Genomic DNA, 20,000 nt, shown 5'->3' with positions numbered 1-20,000 from the left:
AAATAAATAGAAATATAATTAATTAATAATTAAATAACTGGTTAATTTTACTTCCAAAGGCATGTACAATTATTCAAATAAAACTATCAGACAGGAAAGAATCTTAAGTTGATCTGGACACAACCTACAGTAGACATAGCTTTGTTTTAGGCTTGTTACTCTTTAGCAACCCCCCCCCCCCCCCCCCCCCCCCCGCTTTAGATTGCATCACAGTTCAACCAGCATTATGATCCCTTCTCAGATGATTTAATAGTGTTTAGAAGAGAAAAAGAAAAGAAAACTCATCTTGTGACGCCTATAGGTTTTGTCTTTAGAGGGCCTAGAACTTCAGGTTGGGAACCAGTTTTCAGGGAAATCTGTGCTTTGTGTAGCCTGTATTCACATCAAAACCACGTTTTTTTTAATATCATCTTTGACAATCACACTCAGGACTCAGAAATCATGTTCATTTAGTTTAATATGTACATTAAAATAAACTATTTACATTATATTAAAAAACAATTCAATTTACAAGGCAGTACATTTCTTCAAGACAAACAAACAAGTCTTTTTGGGTTGTATTTATTTTTTTTGCTAAAGACTGGGTAGCCCTTTGTCAATCAGGTGGCGCTGAGATGGCATTGCACTTCTGTGAGACTTCCTACAGACAGACTCACAGACGTGACATCCTATTCAAGAATGAACAGAATGAACGGCAGTTTCAGAACAAAACATTGTCTCAAAGCTCATCTCACATGCACACGCGTACACTCACGATATAACACACAGGATCATACTTTGATTGTCTTTTTAGCCAGTGGAGAATATGGCACTCGTAAGGATTTGTAATAATGTGTTATAAAAGGCACTATAGGTGAAAGTACAAAGAAAGAAAAATATCAATGTTCTTCAAAAAGGATTGTCTGCTTCCAGTTGCTTCAGTGGCATGTGCCTGACATGTTCAGTGGAATGTTCCTTTAATGTGTCGTCTATATAAACAGCATTCCATAAAAAAAAGTAGTACCAGCTACATAGTAAAAAAAGAAAATAAAAAAATTCGAACAGAATTCATCTGTTTCTGTCGTATCTGGCTGTTTTTTCCTCCTTGACTTGTGGTTTGTTTGTTCTTTCTCTCAAAGATAATAACATTTAAATAAATCTTTTCACAAAAAATATAATTTCAGAGCATCTCATCTATATGCTCCTTTTGACCCAATGGAATACAAATCACTATAATATTCCTCTAGGTATTACAGTTTAGTCATCGTGCTGTATGGCAGTGTATGCTGTGGTGGTATCACTATAGCAGATACTCCTATAGGAACCTCTATATACAGCATCCGTCTCTAGCTCATCATCGGAGGATTATAGCTCTTTGAATCGGGTCCATGCGGTGCACAGGAGTCCTTGGCTTTCCTCACATGTGCCTCTTCATGTGCAGGGCGAGGTGGTCGGAGCGGGAGAAGGCCCGCTCACACAGGTGACACTGGAACGGCCGGTGTCCGGTGTGCTTCCGGAAGTGACGCGTGAGCTCGTCGGAACGCGCAAACTTCCAGCCGCAGCCCTCCCAGCTACAGTGGTACGGTTTCTCTCCTGTGGACAACAACAACAGCCGTGTGTGACGTCACAGTTTATTATTCGTGAGCACGTCTATTATAGTAGCCTACACATGTTTCTGTATGTGCTGCTGTAAAAAAAAAAAAAAAAAATATATGAAATCAAATCAATATTAAATAAATCCGTCCGCTACATTCAACGTGCGGCTCTTACCTGTGTGCGTCCTGTGGTGCGCCTTCAGGTGGGAGCTCTTGGTGTAGGTCTTCCCACAGCCAGCGAAAGTGCAGGTGTGCGTTGCAGTCCGTTTCCTCGGCCAGGACCGGCGACCCCTCTTCGGCTTGGCGTCCATCACATCCAGCGGGGAGGACGGCGGGGTGAGCAGGACCCGCTGGCCGGCCGCCGGCTGCTGCTGCTGCTGCATGCCCATGGATGCGTCCTCCCCAAACATGCCGGTGAACTGGTGGTGGTGGTGGTGGTGGTGGTGCGCCACGGGGAAAGGTATCTGCATCCCTGCGTGCGCTTGAGGGAATCCCCCGGACGCGCAGCGGTGGTGCGCGTGGTGGAAGCTCTGCGGGAACGTCAGCGAGGCGGAGTTGCACATCTGGGGCTGGTGGCACTCGGAGCTCATCAGGTCGTCCGGGCTCAGCGGCGGCGTCATGCTGCCCAGCGCGGCCTGCGGAGAGTTGGCTAGCCGCGGCTGCTGATCGTACGACATCATGCAGGAGACGCTGCCCTCTTGCTTGACTTTGGCGCAACTCTGAGGCACCAGACCAATGGCGGGTCCGTACGTGTCCATGGAGGCGGGCTCCACTTTAATGTTCAGATGCTCGGGGAATAAATCCTGAGTGGTCGGGAAAGGCGCGGAGCTGATCTGGAATCTCCCGTGGATGCTGGGGCCGCTCCCGGGGAGGAAGCTGGTATCCACGTCGGAGCGAAGGAGCTCCGCCATCAGGCTGTTGTAGGGCGGCGGAGGGCTGTTCATGTCTGAACCAGAGGTGTAACTGGCTGGCTGCTGGGGCATTCCGGTGTGCTGCTGCTGTCCTTGCTGCTGGTGATAAGCGGACAACCCGGACTCCTGGAGCCGATAGGACTCTGCCCCAGTCCCCGCGGTCGGCACGCTGTCGGACACGGTGGTGTTAGCGAGAATAAACTCAAGATCCAAGAACTTATCCAGGTCCTCTTCGTCTTTTCTGCCGAGGCAGCTGCTGTCCATGTTGAGCGCAACGCCGCTCATTTCACACTTCCACCTCTGGAGCAAAGAGTAAAGAGAATAATTAGTTTGTTTCAAAATTGACAACATAACTTCCTCTTCACCTTCAGTCATTCGCCTCAATAAAGTAGCTCGAAAAACAGCCAAACAAGTGCAGAGAGAATGAGCTGAATACTACCAACTACTACTTTTCATTTAACTTTGCAGTACCTGGAAACTTTGCATAATTCCAATGTTTTAAAAACGTCCCAAGGACCATCAAACACCGTGTATGATTTATGATATGACAGACTGACACCAGCACAACAAAATACATGAAATCCTGTGACTAAATAAACATGTAAATATATAGAATGCGCCACTTACATCTTCCCAACATTTCTCCTTTTGGACTGCAAATGTAGAGATTGATGGTAAAATTGTCCCACTTAAGGCCATTTCCATGCGTTCTTAAAAAAAAGTTTTAAAAGTCCTTAAATATTGAGAAAATGCACTTTCACTGTTTTAAAGTAAATCAGAGTCCGCTGAGTCTCCAGAAAAGAAAAGAAAAAGCTTCAGTGCGCGTTGCTTCTTCTGCGGTCCGATGAGCTGCTGCTCTCTTCACTCATGTGCAAGCTGTGCCGTCTGGAGGGAGCAGCTTTTCTTATAAGTATTGTTCGCAGCACAAGTCGGACCAATGCGAGGCAAGGGGAAGGAAGCGCGTCCAGGATGAGGACGCTGCGCACCGGCCAAGCCCCCTAAATTTAGCCACGGTATAAAAGTCCGAGTTTCCCTGCGAGTCAGAGACAGAGAGGTGGCGAGAGAGTCGAGGAAGAAGAGGAACGATGCGGAATGCTCTCTCTGCTCCGCTGCGGGCAGCTACTTAACCTCCTCAGGGAAGAACCCGCCCTCCTCCCGACAAACCTGGCCAACAACTGGCAGGGCAGAGAGAACCAGACCGCCCCTAGACAATGCACCACTAAAACACGAATAAGCAATTAACACACTGTTGTCAAAAGAGCGACAAAAAGAACCCAGATACTAAAAGGGCACACAGGCTTATCCACAGGATGCCACAGGTGCCATGCGTAATACGTATCGTGGTACGGAGCGCTTTTAGGCACACAGAGAATGAGGCAATGTGTTCTAAAACGGTTTGCTTATAACATATGATCACACAGATAATTTGTCGATGAACACAAACGCTGATCCTTAAATGTGACACATATTTCTGTCTCGCTTTCAGAGAGAGGGAGTGTGTTTCTGTCAGAACATGGGCAGACAGATAGAAAGAGAGAGAGGGTCTAAAAAACTCCTCGCTTCTTCCCCGGCTGTTATGCCCGGAGCAGCGCGGGGGGGGGGGGGGGTGTAGAGCAGGCTTCCGCCACTAGGCGCCAGCTACACCAAGGCTCCTCTCCCCTCTTCTCCGGGAAGCATCAATCAAGCCTCCATTCATTCATTTGTAATCTGGCAACATGGTGAGAGTTGTTGGTTCCAATCTGAACATGAGTGACTGTTACTGCGCCCGTGGTCAATGAAAAGGGGCTGTGGCCCAAACATATCAACCAGTCAGTGTCGATTAAACACGTGATATAACATGTCTTCTCGTGATTTTCTTTGTAGTGGAAGAAGTGTTCACATTCAATTAAAAGTTGTATCAGCACGATGTAAAAATACTATGTTACAGGTAGAACTGTACACTGAAAATGCCACATAAGTGAAAGATATTATCAGCAAAGTATTGAAGTATAAAACCAGCAAAAATACAAACAAACAGGCTATGTATTTCATGTGTCATGTAGCTTTTTGAAATCTTCCTCTGCAGTGTAAATAATGACTGCACAGCTGTCAAATACATGTGATGTAGAAAGACATATGTACACCATCACACAGGTACTTCACAATTGTTGACTTATTTTATGGTCTATGTGACAGCAGGAACCCGGTTTGTAGGCCTATGTGCTATTGTCTATGTCCTTCAATGACTCATGAAGAAAGAAGAAAGTGAGCGATGTCAAACACTTGAAATAGCAATCAGCACTAGCAGAGACCCTTTTACATTACTTTTAACCCTTTTACATTTAACCCTTTTACATTACTTTTACATTGTTTTGCACTTTAATGATTTGAGATGATCATTAAAGGCTGACTGGCCTTTGATAGTCAGCCAATTACTTTTGGAGGCTTGGCATCCTTTGGTGATTTGGTGGCATTCCATTGTATTCATCAGAGTGCATGCGTAGCATACGAAGCACGTGAAGAATCATGTACCAACCAAGCCGGTCTCTGTACACACCTTTACTGTTGACAGGTATTGGCGATCCCTTCAGTAGAAAGTTGTCCTTATTAAAGCTATTTACAGAAAGGTCTGCGTTTTTATTGAAATGTCATTTTTCAACTCTAAAAGAGCCACAAACTAAAATTTCATTTGCATCTCCCTCATCTGAGAAACATCAGGTTAAAAACTCACATACGGGCATTTGGACTATTCCCATGTGATGCATTTTCTTGATTTAGACACACCTGACTTTTAAGATATTTCACAAGGAAAATCATATCACATCACATAAGATGTGTAGCTTGACTGAGAATTTGCCTTTTAGGTCACAAAAAGTTACCAGATCACCACCGGGGATGGAGGACGAGACGTTAATCTCCAAATTGGAACAAACAAAACCAAAAGTATCTTCTAGGTAGATACCACAAGAAGTACAATGTTTTTCTTATTCTCTTTTTAACAACAGGATTCTTTGAGTATGGGGGGGGGGGGGGGGGGGGGGGGATATCAAGGTCAATATATTGGTTATAGATCCATTTTTATATATGTTGTACATGTTGAATAATCCAATATGTACAGTGGATTGTATACAGCCTGCAACCTCCGGGTCTGAAAAATGAAGCCAATGAGGAAGTGCTTTAAACCTGCATTCTTTCTAATGGCCATCAGGGGGTGACTCCTCTGGTTGCAAAAATAAGTCTGATTGTATAGAAATCTATGAGGAAATTAGTCTAATTCTCACTTGATTTATTACCTCAATAAATATTGTGAACATTAGTCTTCTTCAATACAGCAGGGTATGCTTTAGGGCGGGGCTACCTTGTGATTGACAGGTCACTACCACTGCGTTTTCCAATCTGGGAGGTTTTTTGTCTTAAAACTTTAACCCTTTCACTGTGTTTTCAGTTTATGAAATTCAATTTTAACAATTCGGTTGCCTGAAAATGTCCTATTCAGCATTCGGTTGTAGCTTAGCTCCACCCTCTCGTGTCACTTCTGGCTGCCAAAAACCCAGATGGCCACTGCCAAAATGCCGGATTTGAGGCTACAAAATGACAAACCAATGGGTGACGTCACATTGATTACATCCACTTCTTTTATACATTCTATGATTTCATATTGTGTTTTTAAATATTAAATTGAGCATTATGGTTCATAAAGAAGGATGAAGCCTTTGTATATCACTGCCTGGCTGAAGCTGGTTACCTGCTAGCTGTTCATCAGAGGGAGGAGGCCGTGAAAACATGGATGTAATGAGAAAAAGTGAATACGGTAACTCAGCTTCCTTATTCTGAATCACTCAGTCATACTTTCCAGGATGATGCTGTACATGTATGTGTAAGAGTGCATGAGCAAAGTATGTGCATCTGAATACTTTTGATGCGTGGTAGTCAGTTTGGCTGATACTCTGACTAGATGTGCTGACTACGAGACTCCTTGTTCTGTGGTTTTCATTTCCAAATTCAGGGGGTGGTATGTAGCATCAAAGTATCTCACTATGTTGCATTTAGTATACGGGAAAGTCACAAGTTATTCAGTGATTCATGTTACGAGCAGCCGAGACAGAGCTTACCAAGTCACACAGTGAGAAATATGACTGACAGCCCGCACTCCCAGTATTGTCTTGATGGTGTTGGAGAGGATGATTCAGATATAACCTTTTGATCCAGTGATCCATTCATCCTTCAGCGGGCTGATGACCCCGTGGTGATCTGCTCTTATCAGACTGGAGAAGCCACTGCTGGATGCTCTGTCTTACCCAGAGTCCTAACTGTGTGTTGGTGGATGTATTAAACCAGTGTTTCCTAAAACATTTCTTTCAGGGGACCCACTTTTTAAAAATGACAAACCGTTGAGACACAATTCACAATTGGCCGTTTCTATAAATTTGAGCAAATTTGAGCCTAAGTAAACGTTCCTGACCATTTTTGACCGCCGTTTCCCCATGAGCTCATATTATCTTGAATAGGTAAACCAGCCACTTTGCAGAGATACGTTTGATACATCACAACTTTGCTTTATGTTAAAAACTTTATAAATGAGACCAAATAAATGCATTTCGTCAGATTTAACAGGCTCTCATATTTTTCTTTCATATTAGATTCAATGTTATAAGTACTCTACAATCCTCAAACCTGAGCCGCAAGATAGTTTGTTTCACAGAACCATCTGAGAGGCGGACATTGGAAACTGTTTGGAAAAGGGCAGGCCCTTTCAAAAAAGGTATTTGCAGCTGATTGGATGAACCATCTGTCAGTCAAACTCTTACAGAAGCCAGTCGGGAGAAGAGAGAAAACAAGTTTTCCACGGAGAAAAGCCTTCAGTGTCTTTCTTTTTCTGATATATCTGATGCTATTGCAGCATCTACGCTAACCTCTTCAGGTTCCGCCATTGTTGTTTAGAACGAAACATCTTGTCTCTTGTGTCGTCTCACACACTTAAGCCACGCCCATAGCTTCCAGTAGCTCCTCTCAGGATGCCAATTGGTCCGCGCTCCATCTAACTGGACACCAAACGCATTACTCGAAGCCTGACGAGATGGATTTTCGTTTTGACGTGTGATCCCGCGAATCTCACATGATTTTGTGACATTGCGAAGATTCCAGCTGCAGTGCGATGTAAACAACCATGCAACCTGAGACCCAGGTTTAAAAAATACTGGAATTTTACACTTTCACCAGGCTAGTCTCTGTTTGATACGCAGAGATGACACACAATATCATTCCTCTCATGTGGGCAACATCGCCAGAAATGTCAGAAACACTTTGGCAAAAATCGTAACCCTTAAGTGTTGTAGCTTTGTACAAAAAGTTGGGTTCATTTCAGATTTATTTGACATCTGTTTACGCAGAGCGATGTGTCTCTTCACACACATCTTGTTGTCATATTTACGATTTATATCTGTAACCATTAAAGCAAATCGATAATAATTCTATTTCCCAAGTTTCCGTTCCGGCAGTGGCGGAGCGGCGGCTGCAACTAGACTGCCCAACAGAGAAAGTCCTGCTCTGCGTTTTGCTGTTTTTAACAAACGGAAGGTGCCACTTGTTCCCATCACCCCAGAAGCCACTGGAGGCCACAGCCGGCATAGCGCTCTGCTCTCACTGTGACAATGATAGCACGCTGCTACACGCTTCCACAGTTGTTCACCAGATGAAAATCAGCGGCTCCGGCGCTTTCTTCTCATCTGGATGCCTGTCTCTATATTGTCCTACACCCTACCCGTATATGACTCCTCCACTTCCATCGCCATCTTGTGTCTCCTGTCTTCTCCGTTCTCTAGGCACACTTATTCATGCCTCAGTAATCGCCCATTGATGCTTGAAGTCACCTGTGTCCGTGGCGACAACTGAATGAAGATTTGACGCACACACATGGCAGCACTGTTTACTCCGTTGCTCCCAGTTGCTTTTACACACTGTCTTAAGGCAATCTGATCCTTTAATTGAGACGTGAACAGCAAACAGTGGACCTGCGCCGCTTGTTGTGTGCGCTCCCTCAGCCAGCAGTGGCAGCTGTACTCCACATGCCGAACGTATTAGATCTGACATGGAAATGTACGCACGCATTTGTGTTTGAGAGGCTGAGTCTGTGTGTGTGTGTTGGCCTGTTGTCACACCATGATGGTGTACATTTCCATGTGGAAGTGAGTCCTGGCTGGCTGGCTGGCTGGCTGGGTGTTTCTCTGCGCGCGCGTCAGAGGTTTTCTCACATGTGCTCATCTGGCTCCGTGTCACTGTTTGGGCTGAGATTTACATCATGGCAAAATAACATCTGATGGGCTGCAAACACGTGACTTGTAGAGGAGTCCAAACCTCGTTGTACACAAAGATTGCGACTCTTTATGACGCATTACCAAATTAAAACATTCACTTCCAAGTGGGCATATACTGATAGATACAGACATCTGAAAGGCTGTAGTGCATTGATGTCTCTCACTTTTAGTGGGAAACATTGTTTGTAAGTACTGTGGTCATGTGACTTGACCCTGGGATCAACTGTATCTCTCTCTCTCTCTATATATATATATATACATATATACGTATATACATATATATATATATATATATATGTATATATATATATATATATGTATATACCCTTTAATTCAACATGACTGTTTGCGGTAAAAATGTCACCAATCCTGAAGTAAGTGTTGATATTGTTGCAGGTTTAAAGCTAATGTTTCTATTATAAAAGTATTGTTTGAGACTAATAGTTTGTGTTGTTAAATGCTCGTTGTGTTCTCGCAATTTGACTTGAACCGCCTGATTCCAGAGAATCCATCACTCAAATGGGGGCATCAAAAGAACAGTTCTGTGTTATTTTGCTCTTACACCCAGGAAATCAATAGGTTTATGGTTTATAAAGTTTAAATCATGATTTGCTCTTACATGATACATATTTTATATACATTTCATGGATTAAGTGCCTAATTTTGGAGATATCAGCCGTAGAGATGTCCTCCTCTTTCAGTCGGATGATATGGAATTCAGCTTGTGGTGCTCAAAGCGCCAAAAGAATACATTTGAAAAACTCAACAGAACCGGGTCATGACTACCCCAAGGTCTGTGGATTATCTTGAGTAACCAGGTCATGATTTCTGTAAGGAGACATTGCTGTTAAGTTTTTCAAATGTATTTGTTTTGGCACTTTGAGCACCACAACCTGAGTGCCATTAGGGATTACAAGCCTTTTAGCTGTCTTTTATTTAAATTCGAAACCAGCCCAGCCCTGTTACAATATAGTAGGTCACAGCTAAGCAAGTACATACTTGCATTCTCCAAAATCATATTCTTGGATTGACAGCGTCTAATGATGTTAGCCTTGACATATTTTCAAGTTTGACTGTATCGTCTGCCAACACACTAAATGATTGGAGCTAATAACTTTGTAATGTGATGTCAACAGGTGCTACGGGACAGGCTGTACTCTGCAATTACGGACAGGATATGTGCTTTGACAGTTTGTGATCAAATGGCAGAACAAACTGTATAAAGCTCTTGTAAGTGTGTGTTGCTCTGGTGTCGGGTTCTCTGGAAGCATTCTTCCAAGAAGGGCCATACACAGTTTTCCGACCTCTGATCCTGACTTTGCCAGAGGGCTTGGGGTCTTACCCACCCACCAAATTTTTTATTTGATTTGTCTAATTTGAATATGGGCATATTAAGATGCTTTCCAGCCTGATCTCACAGAAACACACAAAATGGCCGCGACCTCTTGACAACGCATTACGTGGTGGGGGGCAGGTAATGTGTCAAAGATACGTGTCGGCACCCTAGAAACAATTAAACGTTAGGTTTAGGAAAAGAAACAGCATGGTTGGGCTTACAATAATTATATGAAATGAAATGTAATGTAAATAATGTAACATAAGTGCGGAAAACACGTCACAGACATAAAAGGTAGTTCAACAACACTTTGACACACGAACATTGGTTTCTTGGTTGAAAGTGAGAGAGCGAGAGAGTCTAATGATGTGGATGTTGTTAACAAGAAAAGGATGCCTCGTGCGTCGGCATCAGACGATGGATTCAGCTGCCTAAGATCTGGTTTCATCTTTTTGACTTAATCAAAGAACCACCATGTTGAGTAAGCTTTCTGCAGTAATGACAAAATCATCCACGAGTCACAAATAGCAAACAATCCGTTTTCAGATTCTATACAAATGTTCTTCACATTGAGTGCAAAGCCGGTCTTGTGTGAGGGGTTAAAAACATGCTGAAGGCAGTGATACTCTGCTCAAACACCACAGAGTCCTTAAGCTTGGCTAAAACACCATAAAAACTTCATGCTGCATACACAGCACTGTACAAATGTAATATCAGCGCGCAATCAATTCAGCCGGGCTTACGGTGTGCTGAGGGAAAAGTATCAGTTGTCCGAGGCTTATCGGAGTAATGTGTCTCTGCCTGAGTTTCTTATTGGAAACAGACGGGACTTTCTGCCTGTGTCAAAGTTATTGCAGCCTGTTTTGCGGATAAAGTGGCTCTCCTCGGCACACATAGTTTATGTCTTTGTTAAACTTCTTGGAAACACCTGCTTTGACTTCTCCACTTTCCTCTGCACGGCAGGAAAGCCGTGATGTTCTGTGTGTGTGTGTGTGTGTGTGTAAGAGAGCGAGAGAGAGAGAGAGAGAGAGAGAGAGAGAGAGAGAGAAGGAAGAGAGCGGAGGCCAGCCTCTGGCCGCAGCAGAGCTGTGTTGGAACAGAGAGTGAGAGTTTGAGACGGAGAGTGGGCTCCTGCCTCGGCTTATATAGGCGGGTTATTTTTAAACCCCACACCCCCTTCCTTTATTCCTTATTACTGTACTTCCTCTCTCGCTCGCTCAGGAAGCCCACTTGGCTGAGTTTCCTGCCGGCACGCCGTGCCGACTCGGAGGGAACCAAGGGAGCGATAGCACTGAGAGGGTCAGGCACTTGGGGGGATGAGAGACGTAGAAAACAGTATGAGAGAGAGAGAGAGAGGGGGGTTTGGCTGGCATTTGTTCAGAGTCTGACATGCGAAGGCCTGGGCCTCTTCCAGCCCTTGTTAAAGTGTCCCTCTGGAATACCTCAGAAAGAGAGGGAGAGCAAGAGAGCAATGAACACAAAGAGAGAAACATTAAGAGACAGACACAGGTCAGGTCTGAGAGAGATGTGAAACAGTGATATCTACAAAACAATGACTCGATTTTTAGATTTTGGACCAACTGGCTGACATCAATGTTTCAAATCTTGTCACAGTTTTTTTTAAATTATTTTTTTTTAAACCTGAAACATTTGAGAGGAAGTTAACATTCTGCCTCTCCTCCCCCTTCCAGCCACATTCCCACATCCCCCTAACCCGTTCGTTGCCATTCTCTGCTGGACCACCAGATGCCCTCAGAGTTTTCCACCTGCCCCAGTCACCTGACTCGCTCATCCACCTGCTCACCTGTTTCCACTTTGCCTTGTCAGCCCTGAAGTATATAATTGGCCCATTTCCACTCATTCCCCAGCAGATCTTCAACTTTTCTCTTCCACATTCCTGCTATCCTCTGGACTCTATACTCCCTCTTTGGACATGCCGGTAAGTTTATATATGTTCATCTTTGCAATAAATCCATAAACTGTTCCTTTCTGTCCTGTTAATTCCATTTGGGTCCTATTCCTTGTCTTCACCCCCGAGACACTGATATTATATTTGGTATTAGTGCTGTTATTCAGGAAGCCATCCGCCTGTTAAACAAGGAACTAAAGTAGAATTCTGGCCTATATCTGGAGCTTGGCACATGAAATAATCAAATGCCTTTCTGCCATGTGGACTGTTTCCTTATTTATTCCTTTTTTTTAATCTTGTGATTTTAATTTAAATTTTTTAAATTTTTTATTTTTATTTTTTTAATTTTTTTTTAATTTTTTTACGATGACTCATTGCTTTTCAAATGCAGCTGCATTATCCTCTCAACACAATCGCAAACAGCAATTTTTCTTGTAAATGCCTGATTTTACTCGTGCCCAAAATCAAATTGCCTTCTTGTATTGAATTGAATCTATATTTTCTTGTAGTTAACAAACCCCATGAAAAGACCATTCATTCACGTGTCTTAGAGCTCCATTGATGTCCAAAAATGATAAGACGCATATCAATGATCCACAGTGAAAAATAACACTGCTGCCCTGGATTTTCCTTCACTAAACACACACTGTATCCAAGTATTAAGAGAAGGACAGACACATTGTTGCCTTTAGTCCTTTCATGGGATTTGCTTAGAAAAATGTAGAATAATTCCAGCTTTATCCTTTAATTTAAACTTGTTGTGGCTGAAGTTTAACAGACATATGTCATATAGGACGGTGTCATCTGCAAAATGAGGCACAACATACTTTTTATGTTGCAGCTCATTTGGTTAGTAAATGAGAGAACCATCTGCTCATGTTGATCATTTTTACTTTACATTTCTTTAATTGTGCTATTAGAAAGCTAACTATCTCTTAACTTATTCTAATGCATATCGGGATGCTGGCTAAAGGGGACTTTAAAGGACAACAGATAGATGCTTAAATTCTACAACGTGATGAATTCAACAGATTTACAGGATTGTTATTGACAATGAGAAAAAGCCGCCACTTTGCACTGCTCTCATACGGTGGTTACAGCTGATAACGCGGTCACGACTGACGGCGTCGTCGTGGAAGCACCCCCAGTTCCTTCTCAGGTAAACAATGTCTGCTCTGTCAGCACTGTTGCTGTAGTTTTCACTGTTAGTGATGTTAACTCAGCTTTGGTTAGCTTTGCTTATGGGAGTACACATTGATAATGTAACTGTTACTTGCTTTTCCAGCAGCACCGTTCTTTAAATACATACACATAAATCCATATGATCCACTGAGAAGCTGCTTTGTTCAACCACAGTCTTCAGCTGGGTGTGTGTGTGTGTGTGTGTGTGTGTGTCTCTCGAGCACTCTACTTCAGCTGCACTGTATGTCTAACTATTTCCTCTGTGGCAACATTGAATGTAAAGTGCATCCACGATGCACCATTAAGCAACACAGCCTTGTCATTTACATAGTGTAGACTTTTGCATCTTATTATATTATACTTCTTGAATCACTTCAGCAGAAGGCCTGAATAACACAATGTGTTCTGACATGCGTGAATCTGACACTGATGTATCATGACATTGTTGTCATTTTCACATTGTCCACCATGATACTTATGATGTTAAAACATTCATAAGGGAGGATTGTATCACCTTAAGTGAGCAGAATGTCAAGTGACGAGTAAGCGTGTACTCCATAGTTGAATTGGGAATAGAGGAGAAAACAGAATTCAGAGGAACTCTGGTTGGAAAAGGAGGGGGAGGATTCCATGCATAGCTGTGGGCCAAGTTGGACCGAGCTGCACCTCTGTTACAATGAGAACCGGAGTTTACATGTAATCTGGAGAAAACAGCACAGTTAAACATAAAGAGGCATACTTTTTAACCTAAGCTGTAGTTAAAAATATGCATATTGACACCATAGCTTTCTGTGTTTAAACTGACTGCTGAAAACACATCAGTAACTCTTACCAGGTTCTTGTAGGAGCAGCCTAGTCTGACACACTGCATGTAGACTGCGGATATACGCCTGCCATTGGCTGTGCTATCCATTTCGCAAGTACACTGTCGCTGCATCCTGTGCTTGGCGCCACTTAAGCTTTCGTTATTGGTTTAAAGTAAATACAAATAAGCCAGAGCGTTTTTATCCCCCGAGAGCAGAAGAATAATGTGTGTAGACAAACTGAGGACTTTCACCCAGGAGACCGCTGTTAGTGTCCCGTGTGAAACTGAAAGCCAACGTTGACTTTACGCTTGTTACGTATAATTGTTCAGGCTGGTCCCACCAAGCATTCTTGGCTATACCTACAGAAAAGAATGTGCCGTAATTCGTAAATGTCCCACAAAACAACCAGCGATCGTTCAGCCAGGAGACTGCTGTTCGGTCTCCATGTGAAACGAGAAGTCAGTGTTGATTTATTTGTCACGTAACTTTTGGAATTAGTTACGGCACTTCCGTAGTCATTTTAATCCAAACGAGGATCTTTTCCTCAAGATAACAAATTTCCTACGGACGTTTAGACTGTATGCATGTAACAAGTGGAAATTAAAGCTTGTGGCAGGGTTTCGGATAAAAACTCAAGAAAAATGAGGAGTAACTTTTCGTAAGATATATGAACCGTTGTATGAAGATGCGTTGAACCGTTGCGCTTGTTTCTTAAGTAACAAGAAAGTCCGCAAAGGGCGGTTGTTATTTACATATACTAGTTACGTTACTTTGTTGTTACGTTATGTTGTTACTTTATGTTACATTATTATTTGAGCACAAACCATTATGAATTTTCTAACCTTAACTACGTAGTTTTGTTGTCTAAACCTTACCAATTATTTCACAGTGTTAACCACGTGGCATTTTGCGTCTCTGCCTGTGTGATACGAGGCTAATATAAAATGTATCTATGAAACATATTTTTGGTTTAGTAACATCGACATTCAATGTATCCTTGTTTGTAGAAACATACAATGACAAAAATTGTCACCCAACTAGCTCATAAATCAAATGCCTAGTCAAAGATTCCATTTATTTATCCATAAAAACATGGAGAATATAGTTAATAATAATGAATAATAAATACCTACAAAATAAAACTCCATATTAAAAACAACTAGTGCACATCTTCTCCTGTTTAACTGTAGAGGTCCTAAATCTAATCACACCGTAACCAGTTTATCAACCATAACCACAATAATTCATCTAGTTCTAAGGGACATGCATGAATGTGGATGTTGCTTCTGTTAAAGTCAATATATTTCACATGTCTGTGATTAGCTATTTAATGGCAGTGGGCATTCCATAAGCCAATTACAACTAACTGATAAAAGCTGTATTCCTAAAACACACTGGCTTTACTAGTTTTCAAATGTGTTGAAGTGGGAAACAAAGCAGTGAGGAACACTTCAAAGCAACAGTGAACCTGACCTTAATACCCCTCAACCTAGTCATCATCAGTTGCTTTTGAAGTTTGAAGTCACTTATAAAAATTACACAAACACCTCTTGTAGCAGTTGGTGGCCATGTTAAAGGGTTGGTTTACAATATTATTCGTTTAAAAGAGTTTTTATGAGGGAAATAATGAAAGCACTTAAGGCAGTGAAAAGCTGCGCGGTCATTGCTACACAGTTGGTGGATAATTAGTGTGGGTGTTTGTGTAAGCAGCAGAGAGGCTCTTGGCTCTCAACATCACCTGGATACCATTTCAACCATATCTGTATATTTGTGTGCATTCACCAGTTGGGCAACGGGGGCCATTGGGCCCCACACCCGAGTCCCAAGTTCACAATATGGATCTTTTTTTTTTCCAGAATACTGCAACATTGTGTGTAATTGACTGTTTTAATTTTTCAACTAAAGGTGACGAGTAACTACTTTCCTCTGGTTGCATGAAAGTGCACGTAACTAAAACAGAGCTCCGCCCTGTGGAAGAAACTTTCTCAAAGAAGCAAATTTAACATGACTGTATCGTTTTGCATTAGTATGCACGCGTTATTTAATAATAACTTATTATATAAGTGTATGTATAATATTTTTTTGTCTTTCTATAACAAAACAGTGCAGCACACCTTGCCATAATGGCTTGAATGAGTCACTGTGTGATAGAGGGCCACTCCGTAGAAATCCTTGTGGGATTCATTGATGTAGCTCACCCGTTAGGCAGAACATTAAAATAGAATGATTCTAACGAGTTCAGAACTACACGAGCTGAAAAGATGAATTTTTGCTTTGCCACAGGGACGGAAACATGAACCATGCTAACGTTGCTCTGTGTATGTTTGCTGACATGTTCGTGATAACAACTATATTCGCTGATAATATGTCAACGCAGCTAAAGTTTAGGCAACTTAAGCACTGGGTTAAATTTACTGACTGGCAAGTAAAAATATAGAAATATAGCCCTTTGCCACCTGAGGCTTATCTGTCAATAGCTGAACAATAGCTGATGGGCTCCAAGATTGTTTATGACCGAATTGCGAATCGGCTAAGTGACCCGGGAGTTTTGGCATCATTTCCTACCTCCTGCACCATCTACCCAGACGACAACATCCGTTTCTGCCGAGTGAAGCCAATGTGTAAGTGTCTTAAAACTGGCATTCTCTCTACTGACCAGCAGGGGGCGACTCCTCTGGTTGTATTAAAGTCTACTTCTCTGATTTATTACCTCAGTAAACATGAGTTTATGGTCTCAATCTCTAGTTTCAAGTCTTCTTTAATACAGCATGATGTTCATTTTGTAAATTATGGTCCATATACAGTCAACGCCACTCCTCCGCATTCCAAATATGGTAACTTTCGTTCATTGGTTGCAAAAAATATTACATGGCGATGGACGTAATCCAAGATGGCGACATCTAAGTCGCCGAAGTCGAGGCTTCATAACATCAGCCCACAAACCGATGGGTTGCGTCACAATGACTATGTCCACTTCTTATACACAGTCTATGGCTCTACCCAAATGGACAGACAGACAGATGTCTGCTGAACACGAAGGCAGTAACACAGGCAGTTTATACACACACAGCTTCTGAGCCTGGTTCTGATTGTACCGGGCAGACCGGTGGAGTTGGAGAGCTGGAGGGAAGAGTGTCCAGAGGCTGTTAGAAGAGGTGATTATAAGGTTGAGTTGAACTTTTCTGGAGCTGAACCTCAGTTGGAAGCATTTGGGTAAACTCTAACATTCTCGACAATCTCTCTTTCTTTCTCTCCCACCCTTTCTTTCCCTCTCTCTCCCGAAATTGCCAAAGCCACAGGATTGCTGTCGGGATGGCCTGCCAGAAACCCAGGCTCCCTTTTTATTTTTTTTTATTGAGGAACAGGAATTGCAGAGTGAATGCTTACAATGTAGGGCTGTCTTTTTTGGCAAAGAGAAGAAGAGAGTGCGGAGAAAAAGAGGAATTGGGGAAATACAGAATGAGGAGCAATCAAACAAATCAAGATGGAGACAGACGGAGATGGCTAGGCCCACAGGATTTTCATGCGCAACTCTTAAACCACAAACTCAGTCACACTCTAACATGTCTCCTTAAACTGTGCCAGCTGTCCAAATAGTCCGTCCTGGCTGCAGGACAGGTTAGCCACTGTACTCCCACTTTGAACTCCGTGCTGTACCAACATTGTCCTTACTGCTCTCTAGAATTCTCAGACCCAGAGTATTTATATATTATACAACACATTTCTGAAGCATTCCTAGGCTGCACTTGAAATTTTGCACATTATAATAGTTTTTTTGTATAATCTTATGCCACTGGCTATTCCACTATTATTGGCTATTAAGAAATGAACGTCACGTGCAAAAATGCATATATGTATATATACTGTTCTCACTCTCTTTCGGTTTAAAGCTATTAAACCATCTTTTTTTCAGTACTTCTAATAAAGTATATTGACCCCTTTTACTTGCTTTTCTTCCAGAACTTTCGTGTGTGTGTGCGTGTGTAAAACGTGTTTAAAGGCTACACACACTGCACTCTTTTCCCCATATAAACACCTTTTAAAAGCCAAGCCACCAATGCATGCACACACCTGTGTTGAGCATATGCTGATGAGGTTAAAAAACTGTCTCTAACCTTCTAGGTACACATGATATTTTCACATAATGCATATGGTGATTTGGTTACTTCCTCACTGATGCAACAAAATGGGCTTCATGCAAGAACCACTCATAGCTCTTTATCACTACATGTCGGTATTCACACACTGATGCCAGGGGCTTAATTGGGGTTAAGTGTCTTGTCCAAGGATGACATGGCCTTTCGCCACAGGGGTTAAACTCCCTCGTTTGAACCAAAATCATAATATCTGAATATATTTGGGATTAAATATGATTCAGAAATAAACTAAGATAAAATATACAACAGACTGTATTTAGCATCAAACTTCATGTTAAACTATTCTCTCCTCTTATGTTCACACAGAACCAACAACAATTTAGATTTTTTTTTTTTTAAGCTTTCGCACAGCGAATTAAGGCATCAGCCAATTGATTTATAGTGTTCAACATCATGAAGGCTACCTGTTCCGTACCAAGACGGCAAACTTTATTATTAATTTCAACCTTAACAAAGGCAGTGCAGACCAGATCCACTCCTTCTGTTCTTACTTGTCGCAGCAAAAGAACATCAACAGACATATATACGGTTTACCAGAGGCAAAACTCACTCGGAGCGTTCCACGAATAGGAAACTTTATAGCTTTAGGCTGTACAACAGACGCTGTTCTGGGGGAAAGGATCCTGGTAGTTGTTCTACTCTCTGAGCAAATGTTTTCAAACCTTTTATTGAAGTGTGCAACTGTTGCAAATTCACAAATATTCATAGGCTAGTATTTTCATATTGTTTATTTGCCACCTCCCCGGTGTGCAAAGGCCTTTTAGGTAGAAACCGAGCGCCTTTAGCTTCTTTTACGGTTTCAAATGTTTGACTCATCCTGCACAAAAAACAATCCAATCACATGAGCTACGTGTTTACCTACTTTACTTTCTTTACATACTTTTAAGCCCATCCATGATGTATTTCCTAAACCTAACGGTAGTTTTGTAGCCTTAACCTATAACGTTAAAATGTGGTATTAATTTATTACTTTTATTTATTCGCTCTACGACCGTGTAATGCGCTGTTCAGAGGTCGTGGTCATTTCATATATTTCTACAAGATCACGTTGGAAATACTTTGGTGAATCTGACTTGTGTGAGGAAGCCTCACAGAAAAAAAAGTACTAGAGGTTTAGAATAAGAGTAACATGTTCTTGCACGAGGCCCTTTGTTTCTAGCTCACTGCCAATTGATGAAGTCTTTCACATTTGCTGTTCTAAACAGCTCGTATCTGCTTATTTTGGGGAATGTCCTCTTGCACATGAAGCGATGTTTGAATTGAATAAAATGGCTGGAATAAAAAATAAATGCCTGATTCAGATACTAAAATAAACTGAGATTTCCAGAGAAAAGATGTGAGTGCTAATTGATTGACAAGCGATCTCACCAGAGAGTGCTGGGCGCCAAAAATGTAACTTTGCCGGCTGTGATGTGACAGTTAGATCACCTCAGATGAAGGTTTGACAGGCTTTTTTTTTCCTTTTGTTTTAAACCTGTGTTTTTCACTTTGACTGGTGGTGAGCTTGTGGTCGGGTGCTGATCGCACTCAGGGTTGCTGGCTTCGCGGTGTGTATTCACACTTCACTAGTATGACTTTGGTTAAGAACAACAGAGGAAGGCCCTATATGCATGCGTGTGTGCGCGCGTCTCTGCATTCAGGTATTACACTGCAAGTTTCTGCACACATTTCAGAGAATTTGTGTGAATGCACGTGGCGCGCGAGACCACGCGCGGGTTTAATTAGCGCCACTGCAGCAGGATGTGTGTGGTCTGCAAACCACAGGAGAAGGTTTCATCACACACTCCTCTTCGGTTAGTTCTGGTTGAAACCGCTCTGCCAAACACACACCA

The 20,000-nt window shown here is 42.2% G+C and overlaps 1 protein-coding gene across 1 annotated transcript; it reads right to left on the bottom strand.

Annotated features, from left to right (window-relative positions):
- Positions 1–439: 439 nt before the first annotated feature.
- On the bottom strand, positions 440–3,594 carry LOC142935101 (Krueppel-like factor 2). Its single transcript, XM_076079232.1, has 3 exons — positions 3,113–3,594; positions 1,750–2,785; positions 440–1,572 (listed from the first exon to the last, which is right to left on the bottom strand). Exons 1-3 carry the CDS (start codon positions 3,188–3,190, stop codon positions 1,397–1,399), a joined length of 1,290 nt encoding a protein of 429 aa, XP_075935347.1. The 5' UTR covers positions 3,191–3,594; the 3' UTR covers positions 440–1,396.
- Between the last annotated feature and the right edge of the window lie 16,406 nt (positions 3,595–20,000).

Source organism: Anarhichas minor, unplaced genomic scaffold (assembly GCF_050575085.1).
Source record: "Anarhichas minor isolate MPS153535 unplaced genomic scaffold, ASM5057508v1 ptg000071l, whole genome shotgun sequence".
In the NCBI taxonomy this organism is placed as follows: domain Eukaryota; kingdom Metazoa; phylum Chordata; class Actinopteri; order Perciformes; family Anarhichadidae; genus Anarhichas; species Anarhichas minor.
This window is presented reverse-complemented; position numbering and strand designations above follow the sequence as displayed.